The 21702-nt window shown below is 39.7% G+C and overlaps 1 protein-coding gene and 1 pseudogene across 2 annotated transcripts in view; one reads left to right on the plus strand and one right to left on the minus strand.

The window, feature by feature from the left end:
- The window catches only part of RTF1 (RTF1 homolog, Paf1/RNA polymerase II complex component), a 42737-nt gene extending 21863 nt beyond the window's left edge, over positions 1-20874 (minus strand). For both annotated transcript variants that reach the window (XM_032481474.1, XM_006176634.3), the window contains exons 1-3: positions 20665-20874; positions 9206-9316; positions 813-960 (exon numbers count right to left, since the gene is read on the minus strand). In XM_032481474.1, coding sequence (XP_032337365.1) covers positions 813-960; positions 9206-9316; positions 20665-20862 — 457 coding nt within the window. In that variant the 5' untranslated portion in view covers positions 20863-20874. The remainder of the gene's footprint in view (positions 1-812; positions 961-9205; positions 9317-20664) is intronic.
- Positions 12616-13345, plus strand: LOC102508324 (annotated as a pseudogene).
- Positions 20875-21702: the final 828 nt, after the last annotated feature.

A 21702-nucleotide genomic window follows, 5' to 3' on the forward strand; every position in this document is an offset into this window, starting at 1 on the left:
TCACATCAGGAAGCAACTGACATCTATTTGTTCTCTTACTAGTGGTATTAATTTGGATGACTTGGTTAAGGAGGTGTCCCCAGATGTCTCCTTTGTAGAGGCACCCTTTTCTTCTTCATAGTAAGTATAGGGAGATGCTCTGTGACTGTGTAAACATCTTGTTTTCCAATAAACCTCAACCCAGTGACTTTAATACTTGTTGGTAACTCTTGAGTAAATCAATTACTCTAATGGCTGAAAAATGGTGATTTTCTAACTATCATTTCTTCCACATTTATTAATTGGCATTAAAAAAACCCACTGTTTTAATGAGTCATTAAAGTGATTAGTGAATTCCTAATGAAACTGGATCTTGGTAGGACAAAGGGTGATGGAAAAAGGCAGTATATATTATGACTGGCTATTAAGTTAAACTAGCAATTTTGTGCTTGACTCAATTTGAGCTAACATTCACAGGCATGTGCTCAAAACCAGGTTAGGCCAATTCTGTACAAGCCAGTTTGTAAATAAACATTATTTCTTTTCTCAAGTCACCTACGAAAAACCAAGAAAAAGAGTAGAGAAGGCACTCACGGTAAAGTGAGTGGAGACTCCTCATGTATTTCCTGGGCTTCACCAATGCTTTGGAAATGCATGTATTTTTTTTGCTTCAGACTCTCAACAGATCTATGACTGCTGAAAAGATTACAGACCCCGGCAAAAAAGGCAGAGGCCATGCTGTAGTGTGGGCACCTTTTCTCTCCATTCACTTCTGACTCTGCAGTTTCAACCTATTAAAGAGTTCACTCCCAGGCCTGGACCCCTTGACTCACCTTCCTCAGGGGCTGAGCTCTCGGCTGAACTGTCTTTGTCCGAACTGCCTGAGGAAGCAGTCTTGTTGGCCTGTTTCTTCATAGTTCCTTTCTTCTCTATTTTTCTGGCTTTTCCTTTCTTCTTATTTTTATTGCTCCCAAAAGTCCACTACAAAGAGAAAAGAAAAAGGAAAACTGAAACAGGGACTTCACTGGGAAAAGCTGGAAGATTCAAGAGTTAGGAGTTTCTGATTCATCAAAATGGTTACAAGAGTCTCTGTTGCTTTGGGTCCAAAACAAACACACTGTATAAAGGAAGATATGGAACTGTGAAACTTCGGTTAAAATTTCATAACTTCTGGTTTGTAATCTCTTAAAGATAGTGGATAACTGATACAATAAACATAAAATTTAGTTAATATACTTTTTATTAATAGGGTAACAAATATGCCACCTTAATGGCAAGTCAACTGAGTTCACTAAAGCTCAGTTGGTATATAAAACAGCTTCTAATGCTTCCTGTGGCAGAGAGGGCAGTCATTGCTAGAGGTTAGTATGTGTGGGTTTCAGTAGACAGAGCATGGTTTAGTTCTGGAGTGGGTCCCAGGAAGGCAGGGAATAAAGCTTATTAGCAAGAGAAAACTGCAGAAAACACAGAGATAAAAGGATGAAGTCCACTCTTTGGCATGGGTGGTAGCACTGGTACCAACTCCAAGGAAGCAGAAAGTAAAGCAGATCACATATATTTATATACACACATACATACACATACACACACACACACACACATATAATATGCATCTTTTAAAAATCTGCATGTATTACACTAGAATATAATGTTTAAACTGAATCATAAATAGGAGATCCCAAGTAAGCTCCAAATCTCATCGTTCAAGGAAGGTAATTTTTAGATCAGTTTGAAAGAATCCAAAGAGGCCAAAGTGTTCAGTTTCATAGTTAGCTGAGCTAAAATACATCAACTTCCTATGCTGACAATACAGATATTACTAGCAGCAATAATGTACAAAACATCTTTTGCACTGGCTTTGGTTACAAGAACTAGCACAACTATGCACATAGTAATAATAATCAACATTTATTGGTTGGTTATGAAAATGGGCATGATCCACCTCTTTTAAACAGGGTGCCTTTCGGACTGCTTTATATAGAAGTCCCTTCTCTGTACAAAGAAGTCCTTTTGTACTTCTCCCCAATGGGAATACAAAAAGGCTGAGCTACCAGGGTCACATGTGTGTTAGAGTCTCTAGGTCTGTTTTTCCTTATAGATTTGGGTTTCTCATGTGCAACAGAGTCAAATTCTGAACCCTCCGGGGTGAGGGTAGTCGGGGAATGTTTATGAGAGCAAAAAAAGGCCTAAATGTGAAGCCACACAGGTGGATCCAATTCGAGAGGCACTAGAAAGCTATTTGGCTTCCTTATCCTTCCATCCTCCCTCTGCTTCAATTTGCCATCGCCTGAGCTTAGCAACTGTCATATATAGCCTAGGATGTTTATCCCTTGGGGGAGAGTTAGGAAAGATAAGAGTAAAAATAGAAAAAATAAAATGTTTCCATTTAACAAGGACTTCCCTGGCTGAACCTGATTGTGAGAAGGGACCTTTTTCTTTTTCCTTCCAACAATTTTCAAAAGAAATGAGATGACAAAGCTGCCTCCCCTCCCAGGAGGCTACTCAATAGGGCCTGTCGTGCCAGCGGCAAACAACTAAAATCACTATATGTGACAGGGTTTTAGGGGAATTTTAATAAGGTAGATAACATTAAACAATAGAATTTCTTATGAATATATATCTTTCAGTACTAAGAAGCTGGTTAAGCTACTTGTATAGTTACTTTCTTTAAAAATCTAATTTAACTAATTAATTAATCTAATTTTCAGAACAATAAATTTTAAGAACATTATATGAAGCTTCGAAAAAAGAGAGAAGTATTTTTAAAGTTAAAAAATACCTGTATACCTACCACCCAAAGATAAACAATCACTTAAAATCTGGGGACCAGTCTCATTATTATTTCTATTTAATACAGAGAAAGAGACTCAACTGGGTTCTAATAATCTTCCAAAAGATTTTTTCCCTGGAGAATAGATCACATTTGTAATATTTTACATTTACTCTTGTAAACCAGAGGTTTCTGAGTATTTTTTGGCCTAAGCAAATATTTAAAATATTTGCCAAATACCTCTTCTCAAGATAACAGAACCTAATAAACCATAAATGAGATGATCAAGGCTTGTGGCAAGCACAATCGACATAGAAATACCTTAATCTAGCCATTGGTCCAGTGATTGCTCACCTATTCCTGCAAAAGCCTTATTCTGTTGACTCTAAAAGACAGAAAGCAAACAAATTCTTTCATATCCAGAGTGTGGTAGTAAATGGAGTCTAAAGGGTAAAGACAGGGTTAAAGGGATGCTCTTAAGCTTTCCCCATCCAGCAGAGAGTAGAGGAAATGACCTTGCTTTTCTTAATTTGTTTTGGGAACTATGACTCTACTGAAAGGCAAGCTCTGTTGTGACCTTAAAAGTGCCCTAAAATGCACCACCACACAGAAGGCAAGAATGAGAAAATGAGTGCTGACTGATCTGCATCTGTGTACAGAGGCCAGAGCATCTCTCAAGGAGACCTGCTCAAAAACAATCCAGGAAAGGGAAAGGATCTACTTGTCAGTCAGGACTCTAATACACACTGACATCCTGCTTTCCCAAGCATTCACATGCATACAGGCACACATACAACACCTGGGAAGTATTACATGTATTTAAGTGAAGAAAATCTAAAACAGTGACTAGAAGGAAGATGTTTCCTTAACTACTAAAAGAGATTAGCAGTTTGACTCTCACTGCTATAACAGGTACTCTAATGGACAGCAATTATCTCATGATATAAGAAGGGTTAGGAAGTACTATACAACCCTGTGCCAGCCTGAGTGTGTATAAGGGTGTTACAAGCAGGTCTTTTATGATGGGAAGCAGCTAAACTTCCTGGCACTCAGCTGAAAGACAGGAAGGAACATAGGGTGGGGAGTGGCTGCTTTGGACTGGGTGGCATTGAGATGCTGAGTATTTTGGCCTGGAGGCAGAAAAGCAAAGAAACTTCGACATTTCAAAGTGTTTATCTCTAATGGGCAAGGGAGATCATATTCTAGGTCTCAGGACTCAGAGGAGAAACTGTTGCAGCTCAGTTACTCTTGAAATGAATTTACAGTGAAATTAAATACGTAGAGGTAAGTAGGGTTCAAGAAGAACAGCTGGGTTAGTGATAAACTACGGGATTAGGGGTTAAAAGAACTGGAATGAAGCCCAAACCCTCAACCTGAGACTGCTTCCTTATCTGTAAAGTAGGAATAATAATACTGTCTTAACCATCTATCAGGGTAGTGTGAAACTCAAAGGAGACAGAATAAAAGACATTTAGAGCACATCAAAACACATGAAGTTCTATATAAATGCAGGGTACTATTTTATGTTGGGAAAAAGAAACCAGAATTTCTGTGAGCCTGTTTTCTTATCTGAAATAAGGGAGTCCAAATGACCTCAATTACCCCTTGGAGTTTTAAAGCTGTAGAATTCTATAGGAATAGAGTGTTATATTAAATCAAAGCAATTGTCTAATGAGCTCTGCAGTCACCATTCTACATCTTGACAGTGGCCAACAAAGAGGTGTGTGGAGAGGGCATGGCTCCTGATTTAGGTGTTCCCCTCACTGTCAAGGTAGAAAAGGGTCAGCAGAGCTGAAGAGTAAACATAAATGTCAGCCTAAAGAACATGGAAGAATAGCTGAGCTTTCTTTTCCCATAAAAGAAATTACTGTGTAATTAATCAGACAAAGTACAAAGGACACTACTGTATTTTATAATCAGGTAATCATATATATTTAACTGCAAGCAGTCCTACACTCCATCACAAAAACTTATAGTCTGGTCATGGAGATGAAAACAAAAGTGAAACAGAAACAATACCAAAAAGTGTAAAATATAATCAGTACTCCATTCCACCGTTTGGTAGGAAGTGTCAGAGTTTGTTGTACAAAAGTTTAAGCAACTGGTCCATGAAAATCACTTTATTTTTCCAAATTCTTGTGATGGGATTTTATGAGATTTCATTTATCTAGATAAATGAGGTGCTACTGTATGGTAATCACATAGCTGAGAATCAAGATTTGTTTAAAAAAAGACCCAATCCAAATAGCTATTATTAAGTTCAAGTAGAACAGGAGAGTACTCCAACCTAAACTCTATGGGGACCCCGGTTTCCTGACCCCAGAACAGATCAGATGCAGGAAGCTGGAAGTAGAGCTGATTACAAAGAGATGAGAACAAGGGCCACTGCTTACGTTTGGTAACGGGGGAGAAAGAAAAGGTGTAAAAATAAGTACCAGACAGCTCAGTACTTTGGAAGTCATTATTTCACAGTATAAGAACTGTCATTCATAATCATGACTAAATCAGAAAAAAAAACCCTATATTTAATAATATCAAAAATATTTTTCAAATATAGTGGTTTTACATTTCAAACTTTCAAGAGTTTAGGTTTAGTATTGGGATAATTCACCTATGTGGAACATCTTGTTCCAGAGGTATTGTGTGTATGAAAACCTTACTAAATGAATGTACACACAGGAGAATATTAGCTTAGCAGTGAAGGCCTTTATTGGAAGCATGTGCTATAATTATGTATAGTCTGTATGGTAAAGCAGTAACAAAGTGCTCTCGGGTATCTAGGCCGACGTCCTGGAAAAGTTATTACTAAGTGAATTTTAAGTAAAAGTTGTATCTTTTTCAAAATGTCCTATTAATAAAAATATTGGAGCCAGCAAGCAATAACGGAGTGGGAATGAACAGGAGCACAAACAGATCAAAGTGGGAGAGCCTGAAAGATCAGGTAGGGTGAGAGAAAGTGGAAAAAAATGGAATAGGAGAAAAGTCAGAAGAGACCAGAGTCTTGAAGAGGCAAGTGGGGGCATAAAGTGCAACCAGGAAGGCTGACAAAAGTTCGGGGGAAGAAAAAAACAGGCGTGACAAGTGCTGAGCTACAGGGCTGGGCCAAATGCTTTTATTTCTCAAATATGTTAAAAACAAGACTGTACATGAAGCTTTTTAAATAATCATTGTTGGTTAGGCAGAGGGTATTAGAACATCATTCAAACATAATTCACTGTTTCCTTACTTTGTCTAATGTAGTTATATTTAATTTGGAGCAACAACAAAAAAAAGGGTTTTCTTGGTATCTGACATGATTTTTACTGGTAACAAGTGACAAGCTAGGCTTTCTTCCTATCTAGCTGTAGCTATGTGTTTCCATGAGATCCATCACGTTTCTAAAAAGGACTCTGAACTACTTGATTTAGGACTGTTTCTCCTAACAAATGAACTTTTTTGTTTTGGCCTTTTTTTTTTTTTTCCTAAACTTCCTCTTATGAGTGAGCACTGCTAGCTCCCCTCCTCCTAACCTTGTTGTTTTTCTTCCCTGCCATTCCTGTCTGCACCCTTGATGGTGCTTCTCTTATCAAATGCTTTCAGGGACAGTAAGTGACAGCACCAAAATGCCACACCTCAGCATTATGACCTACCATTGAGGTGTGCTTTCCAATTTTCCAGGCTTGGTCAGTGTAAACCTTAGAGAAAGTTCTACTTCTTATTCTTCCATGTGCTCAATTATTAAGAATAATTCACTCACCAAAAATAATACACAAGTATATTCTCTTTCATTAAACTTACGTTTTCTCCCCAAGGTACTATAAACATCTACTATTCCTTCCCTAACTGAACCTTATACTTAAGTCCAATGCACTCACTTTTTTCTGGATAGGAAATTTTCTAACTTCTCTGTATCCACCTCTCTGCCATCAGTTAGGTAGGATAGTATCTTCTTGCCCTAAAGTCAGTACATGTCTCTCCTTATAACAAACCACCCATTAACCTTCTAACTCAGTTTTTCTTGACTAGTTTTCTATTTAAGTAAATCTGAGAGGAACAACATACTTCTTTCTACCTGTATTCATTGTCACTAATGACAATAATAATGAAAGAGGTGGGAGGGGAGAAGGGTTGAAAGGTGTATTTGAGAAAACTCGAGTTGCTTATGGTACAAGCAGGCTCCATCTGACTGAGAACTGCTACTTTAACAACCAAATTTCTAAAAGGCTACTTTGTAGGCAATAAGGGTATTAAAGCCATAGTAGAAACTAGAAAAAATAGCAAATACTTCAGTATATGAGTTTTACCTACAAAGATGTATGAATATTCATTATGAACGAGAATAAAAAGCAAGAGCCTCTGTCTCAAACGTTATGTTCTAAAGACTGCTCAGAAGTCCCCTACCCACACTAAAATACCTCTACAGCGCCATAAATGTGAGTTCACAGTGATACCACTGAGTTCTTCAGTGGGTGGTAGGATTTTTCTTTTTAAAGATTTTCTTTCTTTTCTTTTTTTTTTTTTAATGTTTTGATTCATTTATTTTAAAAGATTTTCTTAATTGTCCAAATTAATGAAATATTACTCTAACTCTAGGGTGCTCTGTGTTTAAGTAGTCTGGGCCAAAAAGCAATAATGCAGAACAAAAAGCAGGCCCCTTTCAGAATGGCCATGATATAAAGGCTGCTATTCCCAATGAGGGGTGGGGAGGAGACTGGAGTAGAGCTGCAGGAAGCCAGTGGGCCTGGGGGCTGGGAGCCGGAGGCAGCAGGAAGAGCTAAGAACCCGTGGGGAGAAAGTTACTCAAAGTCTCATTCCCTACAAGGCAGGTGCAGCTTGCCTGTCAGCTTTTTTCAGTAAGTGCCTAAGTAGCTGGTAGCATTCTAACGTGAGGACTTTTAGACTTGGCTAAGTAGCTGTGAATGACAAAGGGAATCTTCAGTTGTATTTTTATGGACGCTGGATCTAACCACGCACAAGTTTTGGGCTCCTCTAATGCTGTGGAATTGATACATACTCTGACCTCCTAGTAGAAACAGTTAAACAAGATGAAAAGAATCCCTACAGTAGCTGCATAATTAGGAGTGATCTAACGATAGGAATATGGAGAACAAAATGCTTTAAAAGATAGTAATTGATTGTATTTTAAGGAACGGCAAAGACCATAAACATGTGACAGCGTATTCCAAACACAACAGAGATTCAAACTTAACAGAATGTTGAGGGGTAGGAGGAAACACCCATAGCCACTGACTTCTAAACATGAAAAATGAAAGTAGTTGATGTAGAAATAGTGGGAAAGGGAACTATTTCAGGATTTTCCTGTATTGTCCATGCACTTTTTAAAAATGGAAAAACAAATTATTTTAGAGCCTACTGCTTCTCTAACAGATTGGGTTACTTTATCAATTTTAGAGGAATTATAGTTCCTCCATTAAAAAATAAATGAAACAAAAGAATAAAACTCACACATTCACTACCTCTTGCTGTCAAAGCAATATTAGGTCTATTAAATTATTTAAAATTAAGATAACATCACTACAGAATGCAATCATTCCTAATCTACATATGCTGGTAAACACTGTTCTAGCTATTAATTCAACTTCATTATAATAAAAAAATTTTTTTTCACTTTAGTGGAACTTTAAAACAAAATACTGTTAAGTACACTGTTAAAAATATTTTCCTAGACTGAAGAGTAAGAGATTAAACAGAAGGGTGATATCCAGCCTCTCTCTAGGAAATTACTAAGGAAAAAAGTGTTTCAAATCAAATGAGGAACATGTATAAGTGATTCAAAGACCTTTCCCCTAACCTCTCTCTTCCATGGGTCTTTCGGGGCCTTGTTTGGTGGTGGGCAGAGGTTTGGGAAAGTCATCTTGGTTTAAAAAACGAACAGCTGAATTTTTCTCCTTAAAAAGTTAATGCCCCCACTCTGAGGGATGCTGATTCAATCTACCCAAAGAAAGCTTCTTGTCTTGCTAAAGTATTTCCCACTAAAACATAGAATTTCTTTTCTAACATAAAAGTTGGATTAAAAAGGTGATAAAATGTAAAAGAGATGATGACTAGGGGTGAGGGTATAGCTCAGTGTAGTGTGTGCTTAACACGCACAAGGTCCTGGGTTCAGTCCCCAGTACCCCCGTTAAAAAAAATAAGAAAAAATAAAATGAATTTTTTTTAAGTTAAAAAAAAAGAGGGAGATGATGATAACTAACAAGTTGTGCCCCTCTGCAATAAGGCTGAGAGTAAAAGACTACAAAATGGCTATGAATGCCCTACAGAGGCACCCACTAAGTAACTAGCAGGACAATGAATGTCAGAATTCAAGAGCTTTCCATACACAATTTTCTTTCCCTAAGAAGTTCTCATAGACCTTAGGTGGGAAGGTCTCAGTTGAAGGAAAAGAGGCTGAAAGGAGTGACCAACTCAGGTCCCTCAATACCCACCAGTCCCAGGGGTCTAGCCCTCCACACCCACCTCATCATCACTGTTGGACGTCTCGGAGTCCGAGGAGGCTGCAGGCTGGCTCACAGGCGGCTCCTTCTCTTCAGAGTCACTTCTTTTCCGCTTTGCCAGGGACAAGAGCTCCTAAGAGGGCAAAAGTAGCAACATGAGTTTTGTTCATGAGAAAACATATCCAAGAATAAAAAAATGCCCATCCTCCCTAGATCTCCTCTACCTCCTTGTGCTTTCAGTCGAAGGACATCATCATGGGAACTCTGATCAGACTGACTGCCAGTACTTGTAAGTGCTAAAGAAATGTTTTCAAAATCTGTCCTCGCCCTCTTGATGGGAAATGTCTGTCTGAAATGGAAAAGTGACTAGAAAACTGCACTGGAGGCTACCCCAAAATTGACACCATTTCCTCTATAAGCTGCAGAAATACTGATTCTCAGGAATTGATAAGATAAGAACCATGTCTACAAAGGTAATCTGCTGGCTGCTCTTATGGATATAGCTAAACTCTGAGCATCTGCTTATTACAATTTATGGTAAAACTGGCATTTGTGAGGCTGTTCGGAATAAGTTGGGAAACTACAGGTTTCTGAGGTCATTTTTTATTTTGAATGCCTAAGCTGGGGGAAAAAAAGTGTATTTTTGGTGTTTAATCCAGGGTCAAGCAGCAAGTATGCTGGCCACTACATCAGAATCCTAATTTGAAAACCCAAATATTCCCATTCACCACCTCTGCCTTGCTCTGGTGATTTAAGAGTTTAGAGGGGAAGAGATACTGCCATTTAGTAAGTCATGGTTACAACCAGGATTTGCTCTCTCACATGGTTCCCCTCTCTTGTTATTTCTCCTCAGGTCAGTCTAATCACTCAAAAACACAACAAAAGGGTATTTGCTTTGGTTCTTGCTCTCTGCTAATATCAATACCAGTCCAAAATTATATTATACTTACTACATGCCAGGGACTTTTCTAAGTATCTAAGATTTAATCTTCACAACAACCTTAAAGTAAGTATTGTTATTATCCCCATTTAAAGATAAAGACCAAAGGAGCAGGAGAGGTTAAGTAACTTATCCAAAGTAACACAGCTAGTACATGATAAAGCCAGGATTCAAATCAGGGCAAACAGAATCCTAGCTCCTATTTCAGTCATTTTCACATTTTCCCCTTGTGCAAAAAAAAAAAAAAAAAAAAAACCCAGAAAAATATAACTAATAAAAACTAATAGTAGTATTCCTTGATGATGATGGTGCTATACAATTATAGGTTAAGTGCCAAGACAGATTTTTTTTAAACACAGACTGCTATAAAATATGTTTTCTTCTTCCAGTCTTTCTATTTTAGGAATACACCCTCCTTGGCCAGAATGAGAAAATGACCTTCTCAGATTAACATCTGACACGATCTCTTCTTCATAAGCAGTCATGAAACGTTCCTCTTCTCATTTCATTAGAGAGAGCTAGCATACTAACTTCCTGAAAAGGTTTCAGATCATAAGAACACTCTACTTTTACATACCAAAACATTAACTCCCATTGACCAAATGCAAATTACACCAGTATTTGTATGTTAGTCTTTTAAAAACTTGTGGTGTAATTCACATACAGTGTATTTCATCCTTTCCTATGGACAGTTCTGAGTTTGGCAAATACATATAGGTGAATCACTCTCACAATCAAGATATAGGACAGTTCTATCAGCCCCCCAATTATTGCTGTAATTTGTATTTGCTCAGTAGGAGTTACTGTTTTGTATGAAAAGCAGAGCATTTTTATATCTTCAGCATTTTCAGGAAGTTAGAGTTCTACATATACCTCCCTTTATCCCCTGGCGACCACAGACCTATTTTCTGTCCCTACAGATCTGCCTATCATAAAATACCATATAAATGGAATCATACAGTAGGCAGTCTTTTGAGTCTGGTTTCTTTACATAGCATAATGCATTTGAGATTCATCCATGTTGCTGGGATAGGTATCAGCAATTTGTTTCTTTCTATTGTTAAGTAGTATTCCATTGTGTGGATACACCACACTTTTGTTTATCCATCTACTGCTGAAAAACATTTGGGTTGTTTCCACTTGGGGATGATTATATGTTCATGCACAGGTTTTTGTGTAAATGTAGGTTTTTATTTCACTTGGGTAAATACCTAGGAGTAGGATTGCTGGGTTTTACGGTAATTTGTATATGGCCTTAACTATTATCTTTTTTCCCACATCATCTTAATGCAAATTTGTAAAATTTAGAAAGACTTCTAGTAAGTAACGTCTTTCCTGACTCTTTGAGGTTCACAAATAAACTAGAATTGTTTTAATACCAACTCTTTATAACAGGGATTTGGATATGCTAGCAATCAAATCCTTCCCTGAAACACTGACAATTACAAGCAATAAGATATCCATTAAAAGTTACTGTAACTAAAGTGTTTAAGATGTTTGTACTGTCTTTCTGTTAAAGAGTTCTACTCTGTATTAAAAACCTAACAAATGGTTTTCCATCAATGAACAATTGCATCTGATAGGCAGAGCCCTTCTTCTTCTACAACATTAAATATCATATTAACAGTAGTGTGGAGATAGCAAAGAGCTTCTTAATAGTGTGAAAGACACTTTCCACAAACTGAGAATTGTACAGGAAGTTACTGGAGGAACTCACAGCAAGGCTACGCTTCATATTTTAGTCTTTTATATTCTACTGAGGGCCCATAAATACAGCTGAACAGACTGACGTGCAACAGAAAAGTCTTGCCAACACTGCACACATGAAGAGATCATCAGATGTGCTACCTGTAGGGGTTGATTTATCCAACACCAATACTCAAAAAAGCCAATCTAAAATGGATTCATGCACAGGGGGTAGGTCCATCTGTAGCTCTCTCCTGCCAGCCCGCTTCATGGTGCCACACTGGTTGAGATGATGTTTCTGTGTGTCCAGTGGTTTTCTCTCATCATCGTCCCTTATTTCATTTCATCTAGTGAAAACCTTCCCTACTTATCTTGGCATTTCTTTAGGATGGAATGGCAGTGTGGGGTGCCAGCATGGTACATCAAATTTAAGCTGAACTAAAGATCTGCTGAGAGTAATGCCAATGCCCAATATACTATAGGTATGACTGTGTAGGATGACACATCTGGCTTCGAAAGCAGTTTCATTAACACTGCTTGAAAGCCATATTTAACACTAGACAGCCAACACTGAGACCCTAAAATAAAGCAAGTCTAATTGCACTAATGCAATGTTTACTAGAGTATTATTCTGGTTAAAATTAGAATTCTAAGCTATCCATACATGAAGATTCATAAACCTTAGGATTTAACTCCCCAACTCCATCATTCACAGTTCACTTTTTGTGATGTCATGCCAGGATCAACCTGTAATTAAGTAACTTAGCATCCCCTTACTCACTTAAAAGAAATTAAACATCGTCGGTGGTTTTTCTGTCCATGGCGCCGGTAAGGCCGGCTGCAAGGTGGCAGACAGAGAGTTTTGGGACGCATGGTGAAGGAGTTTCACTGGTTGGATTCAGAAATAAGGATGTGACACAGAGGACATGGCAACCTAACCATGCGCAGGCCTTTGTGGGGAGCATTCGTGAAGGACAAGGCTTTGCATTTCGAAGAAAACTAAAGATCTAGCAAAGTTACAAGAAATTGCTATGGAGAGAAAAAAGGCTCAAACCTCACAGGAATCCCAGTTCATAGATCAATACCCTGATCATCTGAAACATCTCTATTTAGCTGAAGAGGAAAGACTCAGGAAGCAAGTTAGAAAAGTCAACCAGCCTTTGTTAGAACAAGTTGACTAGCCTCTGTCAGAACAAGTTGCTCAGCCTTTGTGGGAAGAGCAATGTACCATTGACCAAGCTTTGTCTGAAAAACACTTGTAGCATCGAGCAGTCTCAGCCAGAAGAACAGTGTAGCATAAGAGTGAACTCCATTACTATCCCAAAGAAGAATAAAAAGAAAACATCAAATCAAAAAGCACAGGAAGAATATGAGTGGATACAAGCTAAGTGTGCTGCTAAGAAACAAGAATTTGAGAGGAGAAAACAAGAGAGAAGAAGCTCAAAGGCTCTACAAAAAGAAGAAAACGGAAGTGTTCAAAATACTGTGTAAAAAGACTAAACAGGGCCAACCAAACTTGAATCTACGTATGGAGCATCTTCTAAAAAATATACAAGAGAAAGATTAAATCAGACATGTTGTCTGATTAAACAAGAGTTAAAATATCCTCCGGCTCTTGAGTTCTTTTGTGTATGTACTGTCCCTCTGAACAGTTAACTAAATTTGTCAACAGAGACTGGATTGCTAAGCTATACTAAATATAAAATGTCCGAATATTTTTTTTCTGTAAAAGAACATTTTCTATATATGCTCTATATGATATGATTTGTTTTTTATTTATTTGCTTCATGAAGAAGTGACAGAACCTGCTGTTTGAGTGATAGGTTCAATGTAATACTTTTGTACCATAGGACATTCAGATGAAATAAAGTGTTTTGAAAATAAAAAATAAATCAAATTTAAAAAAAAATAAAGGAAATTGAACATTATCTCTTAAATTAAACCTCCCATGATCACACAAAAGTGGGATACATATTCTGTACCCCAGAAAAGGAGAATAAAAGCTCATATGAACCTCAGAGGTTTTTATAGCTAATTAGCATGCTGAGCTCTTTTTCACTTATTCATTCCACAAACGCAACTAAAGTAAATGAGTACTACCAGCTAAGGTGACCAAACATTTTGGTTTGCTCAAGGATGTCTTAATTTTAGCACTGAAAGCCCTGAATTCCTGGAAATTCGGTTCCAGGCAAACCACAACAGAAGGTTCCCCTTGCTACCAGCACCTAAAATGTACCAAGCTTTGGGTAGATAGTCATGAAGAAAAGAGACACAGTCCTTGACCTCGTGGAATTTAAAATCAAGTAAGGGAGACAGACAATAAACACATAAAGAAACAATTATACCCAGTGATAAGTGCTAAGAAGGAAGCAGATCAAGTGAATGGGGAACCTATCTGTGATAGAGTGATCAGGGGAGGCTTCTCTGAGGCAGTGGCATTTAGGCTGAGACTAGAAAGTTGGGGGGAGGAGACAGGGGTGCAGTCTTCTGGACAGAGGTCTCCAGATAGGACAGATAAGGCCCTGAAATTGGCAACAGCCTGGCTTGGTCAAAGAACTGAAAGGAAATCAGTGTGACCAGAGCCTTGCAGGCAAGGAGGCGGGGAGGAGGGGTTAGAGGTGGGGTGAGGTAGGTTAGAGGTAAGAAGAAACTACATCATTCCCAGGTTTATAAAGCAAGATCAGGGGAATGGATTTTACTTGAAGGCAGTGGGGAACCAACAAATGGCTTCAAGCAGGGGAAGAACCATCCCCTGAAGGTTTTTAAAAGAGCACTCTGACTGTCAGAGAAACAGCAGGAGGGCCAGGGAGGAAGTGCAGAAAGGAGTCAGAAGGAATCCACGGTAGTGTCATCAGAATGGATGGTGACCTAGACAAGGTAAACAGCCACAGGGACAGAGAGAACTGGGAGGACTTCAGAGATGCTGAGGAAAGAGTAGTAATTCACAGAGGTTATAAACCTGAGACATTAATTCCTATTCTTTCTTTCTATCAAACTTGTTGGCAGAGGAACATAATTCCAACACGGGACGTTGGTTACTTTTCAGAGTAAGGAACAGAGTCAGAGTCATTGTATGTGTGTATGTTTGTGGGACAGGGAGGTATTTCTGTTCTGCTGGAACTGTTTCAACAAGCATGCACTATTTTTATAATTAAAAAACAAAAGAAAACAAAACAAAAGAAAACATACACACAAAAACCCTTCTGAAGTTGTAATTCCAAAGTGGCACTATAACATTCCCTTACATTTCACATGAGTGACACTAAATGTGGCAACTTCCCACTCCAATTTCCAGCAAAGTAATCATTATAAATAAAATACTGAGTTATACAAATGCCCACAATGTTACAGAATTGACGAAATAAAGTCAGTTTTCAACCCATTAAAAAAAGCATATAAAATTAAAAAAAAAATTCTACTAGTGTTACTTGTTTCTACTTAGTTTCCTCTTCTAATACACATTCTAATGCACATTTCCATGCCTTATGGAAGAGGTATTAGTCTTACAGTATAGAGACTAGAGCCAGAACTCCCAAATTGACAGTGTCTTTTTATCTCTAAGTAATCCTACTATAACCAGAAAAGTTAGAATCTCACTTTCCAAGCAGCATTTGCTTGTTCAACAAAGATTTATTAATTATCTGCTCTGTGTCAGGCAGGCATTATTTTCAATTATCTACTTAATGTCTCCACTTGGATATCTCACAGATGACTTTAATCTCTATGTGTCTAAGACTGAATACATGCTCTTCACCTTTAAACCTGATCTTCCTCCAGGGTTCGACATCTCATGCCAGAACCTCTTCCTCACCCCCAACACCCAGTCATCAAGTTCTCTCAGTTTCATAGCCTAAATGAATCCACTTTCTGTTGTCTCTATAACTACACCAGTTCAAGTCAGGCATTCATTCAACAAATATTGACAAGGTGCTTGCTACAGGCCAGGCACTGTTCTAGTGCAGGGATACGACACTGAACAAATAACCTTGCCCTCGTGAAGCTTCCATTCCGGTGGAACTTAGGCGCTCGACAATCTTTCACCTGGACTCCTCTATTTGCCACCTAACTGGTATCCTTTTTCCAGATTACTGACCACATAGCAGCCTGGGAACTTTCCAAAAGACAAATCAGAATACCTTGTCAAGCTTAAAATCCTTCAATGGTTTCTCATTACCTTCAGAATAAAGCCCACAGTCCTTAACATTGCCAACCTGGACCTGCCAATGGTTTAAAATTTCTTTTTAACCTCAGCCCAGAGTAAGATAAATTATTCCTCATGATCCAGTATATACATACATGTATATATATGAAACACAAGTTACATGAAACAATACTTATCTTTACTAGGTCTGACATATGATGTTTTCTATTTGATTCAATATCCTTTTTTTTTTTTTAATGCTGGTTGTGTTCCACTAAACTGGCTTTTCCATCCTCAAAGGGTCCACACAGACTACTTGCGTAACTTCATTTGTACCACTCTCTCCCCAACCAATGATGTTCCAGTCACTCTGCTTCTTTCAGTTTCATGGGGATGCTAGGTCCTTCCTGCCTCAGCACTTTTTTTGTACATGTTGGTCCCTCAACCATAAACACTCAAACGTCCCTGTACTCTTCAGTTTCCTAATCTCCCTTTTCCTAACCCATCTTCCAGGTCTCAGTTTAAATGTCACTCGCATCAGGCAAGCATAGGGTCCCTGGTCAAATTCTCACAGCATCCTTGCTCTTCTTTCACAGCCTGTAATGTAAGTGTAAGGAAATGACTCTCGGAGCAATGCCTACACCTGCCCCTCCCTATCCCTTCTCACCCTCTCCCTCTTCTCTTTCCTCTCTCTCCTCTCTTCTAAGCTCCTTGAAGGTGGAAACTGCTTCCATTTTGTTCACCCAACAGCCCTAGTACCTAGTACTGCCTAACATTTGTTGAAAGATTAAAAAAAAAAAAAACCACCAACAACACCTCTGCCCTTGGGATACTTACGTCTAGTAAGGGAGCAAATAAGTACACCAAGAAAATCAGTATCCAAAGATGGGCTTTGAATTTTTCCTAAAAGCCTCACCCTTAAAGCTCCCATGGGACTCAATGTTCCCTGCACTATTTCTAAACAAAGTGAAATTAGCAGATGAGTTACATCAGGCTAGGTGCAACATTATGACACAAATTTAAAACTTCACAAGTTAACACTGACACTTCTCACAAGTTCATCCTAGACTTCAAACTCTGCTCTGACTAATGCAAAAAGACTACATTAATGAGAAGCACAATTTTTAAATTTCCCAACTTTTATGGGAAAGGTTTATGGAAGGATACTTTATAATAATGATATTTTTAAATATATAATGTCTAAAAATAATTCCTAGAAAATACTTGGGGATCTTTCAAAAAATGTTTATTTATGGCTACTACAAGTAAAATGAGCAGAGAAAAAGAGGACATGACAACATAATCACCATTTTAAATAAGAATGGAAATTTTGAAATAAAGCACCCCAGGTGCATGTAGATTTCTTTTTTTCTTAAAACAGGGTAAAGTTTCTATAAATATTGAACTGTATTGATCTGAATAGATGACTAATTCCTTTATTATCTTGGACATTTTTCATTTTATAGGACCTACTGCATAGATACTACTCTATAAAAAGTAACACATAATCTCCATGGAGGTACATGATAGGGTAAAAAAAAACTTAGGTTTGCCTCAAATTCTGTCCCCCCCCCCTCACCCATGAAGCACCAAAAGCAAGTATCTTCATGATTTGCAATTCTAAAATGCTGAAGAAAGGGTGTGGCCAACATAAAAAAAAGGTCATTATCAAGTCACATGTTAAAATAAATCCTTCCAGTTCTCAAAGGTCTGAGTTTTAAAAATCTTTGAAAGTTAAAACAAAATTTAAATGACTCTAATTCAGTTTCTACATACCCCTTTCCACCAAGAAGAAAGTAAAGAAAGAAACAGGCCTCAAAAAAGGCATCCCAACAATTCAAACAGCTTCAGAGATTTAAAAGAACCAGCAGCTTTGCCACCTTAAACATCTCTTTTAAGTTCCTTCAGTTATATGTGCACACATTATGGCTGAGACAGGAAGCTATTTCTCTCCCAAACTACTCTCTCAGTGTCTTACTAAAAAGATTAACTTGCATACAGGCAGTGGTCTCAATCTTTAACACAAATAAGTACCTGGGCTATACCTGGTAAAAATGCAGAGGCAGGGGTACCCTGAGAGTCTGATTCATTAAGTCCTATCTGGGAAACTCACAGATAAAGGATCTCCTTACTAAACTGTGCTCCACTCTCACAGTAGACACTCAGTGATTTGTCATGGTTTGTTCTTCTCCACAAGAACCATACACTAGACAGCAAATACAATGTATATTCCCAATGAAGGCACCGAACTAGATGGAGTAGCCCAAGGTATCATCTTGGTGAGGAAAGGCCCAGAATGCATTAAATTCTGTTCTGACAATTCCTAAAGACCCGCAAACCTGGGTGATTTTGAGTTTCTGCTAAACATCTCTGGGAAAACTGGAGAGCAGAGATCCTTCTTTTTGATTCCTCTGAGAGCCTGGCACAGTGCTGAACAGATAGACAGAAGGCAATGGTGCCTCTGTTAGGAAATGCAGAAAAAGAAAATTTTGATCTGGTTTCTGTCTGATAAAAGAATGACAACGAATGGTTAAAGAGGAGAAAGCTGAAATTGCTGTGAAAAATGCATTGGGTATTACTTACAAATTTCATGCTAATTTCTTCCTACAAATAGATAGAGTTGGGTTTAAAGTTATAATCCCTTCCAGTTTTCACTTTGGAAAAGATTTTTGTGGAACAGGTAAAGTCACTCTACTACAAAAGGAAGCTGTCAATTCATTTCATTTGTCAGAATTCTGTGGAAAATCACCAAGGACAGAATAATTTATACTTTAGTTCATTCATCAGAACAGATATCTTGAAAGTGCTTCACCAAGGAAGCTCCCCAAATAATCTTTTAAACTGATGTATCAATTTCCTCTAAACTATTCAATGTACTTTATAAACATGAATTCTACCAACACAGAAAATGGCTATGAAACATCACTCATTTTGCAATATGAAAATCAGATTAAGTTGGTATAGTGGAAAGAATATAGGCCTTGTGGTACAGATTTGGGTTCAAATTCCACTAGCAAGTAGTGTGAATCTAGGTTAAGTTACATCTTCAACCTCTATTTTCGTAATATCTAAAATGGGGAAAATGATACCAACTGCACCATAATTTAAAAAGCTGACAATGTAAATAAAGCACTTAATTGAGGTGACTAGTTCACCCCAGGCCCAGTGAAAATGGTAGCTGATGTTATTATCAGAAATATCTACATTTCTAGATTAGAAAATAGTTTTAAAAAATTCTAATCCTCTTAAGTGCCAGTCTAAAGTTATTAACCAAACTTTTACACACAAGAATATATTTTTTAACTATCATTAAATTTTTGGAGCCTTTCAGTGAGAACGTTTTCTACTTACCTTTCAATTCCTATCCCATAACAAGGTTTCTAGCCCTTTGATAGTTCTCCACAGGCCCCACTACTTCCCCACCTCCCACCTCCATACCATCATTTTCAAAACAGCTCTTTTCAACACATCTCTAGCCCCTTTCTTAAAGTCCTCTCCTTCCATGCTCTAATATTTGAGTCCTGACACCTCTGCCCTAATACAAAGACTCCCAAGAAGCCATTTACAGAAAAGCTTAAGTTTGCAAGAGCTTGTATCAACATTAATTCTTATAACTTGATCCTTACAATAACCCAATCAGATACGTAAGGCTGATGTCTGATCTAGACTTTACAGTTATGGTCAAAGATACATAGCTTAAAAACAGTGTAGAACTCAAAATTTCAGATTTTAAGTTCAGTACTCTCTCTACTCAACTTATAAAACTACTACTTCTTGCATACTCTTTATTTACATCATTTGTTCACAAAACATTGGGGAAAATCCTCTTTGTATCTTCTAGTATCATTAGAGCACCGCTACAAAGGACAGCCAGCCTTCCTCCCTACAGTATTTTCCACAGTATATAAACAGTTCAAGCAACCCCAAGACAGTGAGACCAAAAGTTACTTTCAAAGGTTCCTGCACATCTTTCAAGTAGAAAGAATTCTGGGATGCTGCATGAAAAGGGCCAAGAGGCCTCGCCACAGTCCCTCCATGCTGCCCTAGATATTTCTCCACTTCTGCCCTCTTTCCTCCTCCCAAGAGCTTTCTTGGGTCTGACATCTGAACAGGGACCCTTCTTCACCACAAACGACCCTAGCTGACAAATAGATCTGTGCCCACTTCTAAGTCTTCCTCATCAGGCACGGCAGAGGTTCCCCGGAACATTTACGAGTGTCCCTCCTCTCAGCTCACACCCTTGTCTGAAAAACTTCATCCTCCAGAGCCTGCACCTTATCGGCCTCCCTCCTCGCAAAAGCCTCAGGCTCACCCTTGCACCTCCTCCAAAATCTTCCAGCCTCCCCGGTTGGAGGGCGATACTTCCTATCTCTCCCTGCCCGGATCGCCTGGCTGCAGCCTGCCGCCCCGATCTGGCCCTGGCAAATCAAGGACCCCTCCGGTCCCCCGAGCTCGAGGCCCACCAGCCTGGTCCCTGCCCCGCCTCCCCGCCCAAGGCGCCAAGTCCGTCGGGCTCCCTCTCCAGGCCCCGGCCAGACTCCGAGGGCCCCAGGCACTGCGAGGAGGACATGAAGGAGGCAGCAGCGGCGTTGAGGGCAAGGGGTGGGCTGGGCGCTAGGGCCAGGAGGCCCGGGGCCCGACCGGCTCCCGACTCCCGCGGCCGGGACTCAGCCCTCCCGCTCCACTGGCCCGCGCCTCCGCGGCCTGTCCTTACCTGATCCAGGTTCTCGTCGCTGCCGCTGTCCTCCGTGTCTGAGTCGATCACAACGCGGCCTTTCCGCTTCTTTACCATGGTGGTCCCCCGGCTATCACGCCGGACGCCGCCCGGACTCCCCTCTTGCCCGCCTGCCAGTGGGACCGCCACTGCCGCCGCCGCCGCCGCCGCTCGACCCACACAAAGGCGACCGCGCATGCGCGCTCCGCTCCGCCCATGGCCCCGCCCCCCGCTCGGCGCACGCCGTTCGCAGGCGCCCAGGGCCCCGCCCTGCCCCGCCCCTGACGCAGCGTCGGAGGCGGGGCCTCGCACTGGGCTAGGGTGGGTTCCGGGCTGTGAACCACGGTCCCATACCCCGCGCGGGCCTCTGAAAGTGTAGGGTGTGTCTCTGAGGCTGGGCCGAGGCTTCAAGTGCTGCCTACCTGTAGTGGACTGGAGCCGCAAGCATCTGGGTCCTCTCTAAGGAGCCTTTCAACTGTCCGACACTGATGAAGTGTCAAGGGCAACGTCAGGGCCGCGCGCCTGGAAGACACAAATCGGCTGGACCACGCTGAGGGCACCTGTTGTGGGATGAAGCCTGCCTACTTGGGCTATGCAAGTGACAACTGAGCTGGGGTCTGGAGGAAGCGTCTCATTTACCCAAAAGAACAGTAGAGGCAAGGGTGTTCCAAGCAGAGACTGCTTGGTCAAAGGCCCAGCGATAATAGAAAAAGTTGGGTTCAGGAAACTCAAATTTCATTATGGCGGAACAGAGGGTATGGTGTAGGGGGATGAGGCTGCGGAGGGATGCAGCGGCCAGATATTTCAGAGCCTAATAAACTATATTAGGAAGTTTTAAATTTAGTATTGAAAGATTCTAAACTGAAGAAGGACATTATTAGCTTTGTGTTTTAAAAAGATTACTCTGGCTGCAGTGTGGTGAATGGATTAAAAGGGAGACTAAGGCAGGGAAACCACTTGGGTCGTTGGTGTCATTTTGACAAGAGATGATGGTGCCCTGAACTAAGGAAGAAGGAAATGGAGAGAAGTGGATGGATT

The sequence above is a fragment of the Camelus ferus genome, chromosome 6, assembly GCF_009834535.1.
Source record: "Camelus ferus isolate YT-003-E chromosome 6, BCGSAC_Cfer_1.0, whole genome shotgun sequence".
NCBI classification, from domain to species: Eukaryota; Metazoa; Chordata; class Mammalia; order Artiodactyla; family Camelidae; genus Camelus; species Camelus ferus.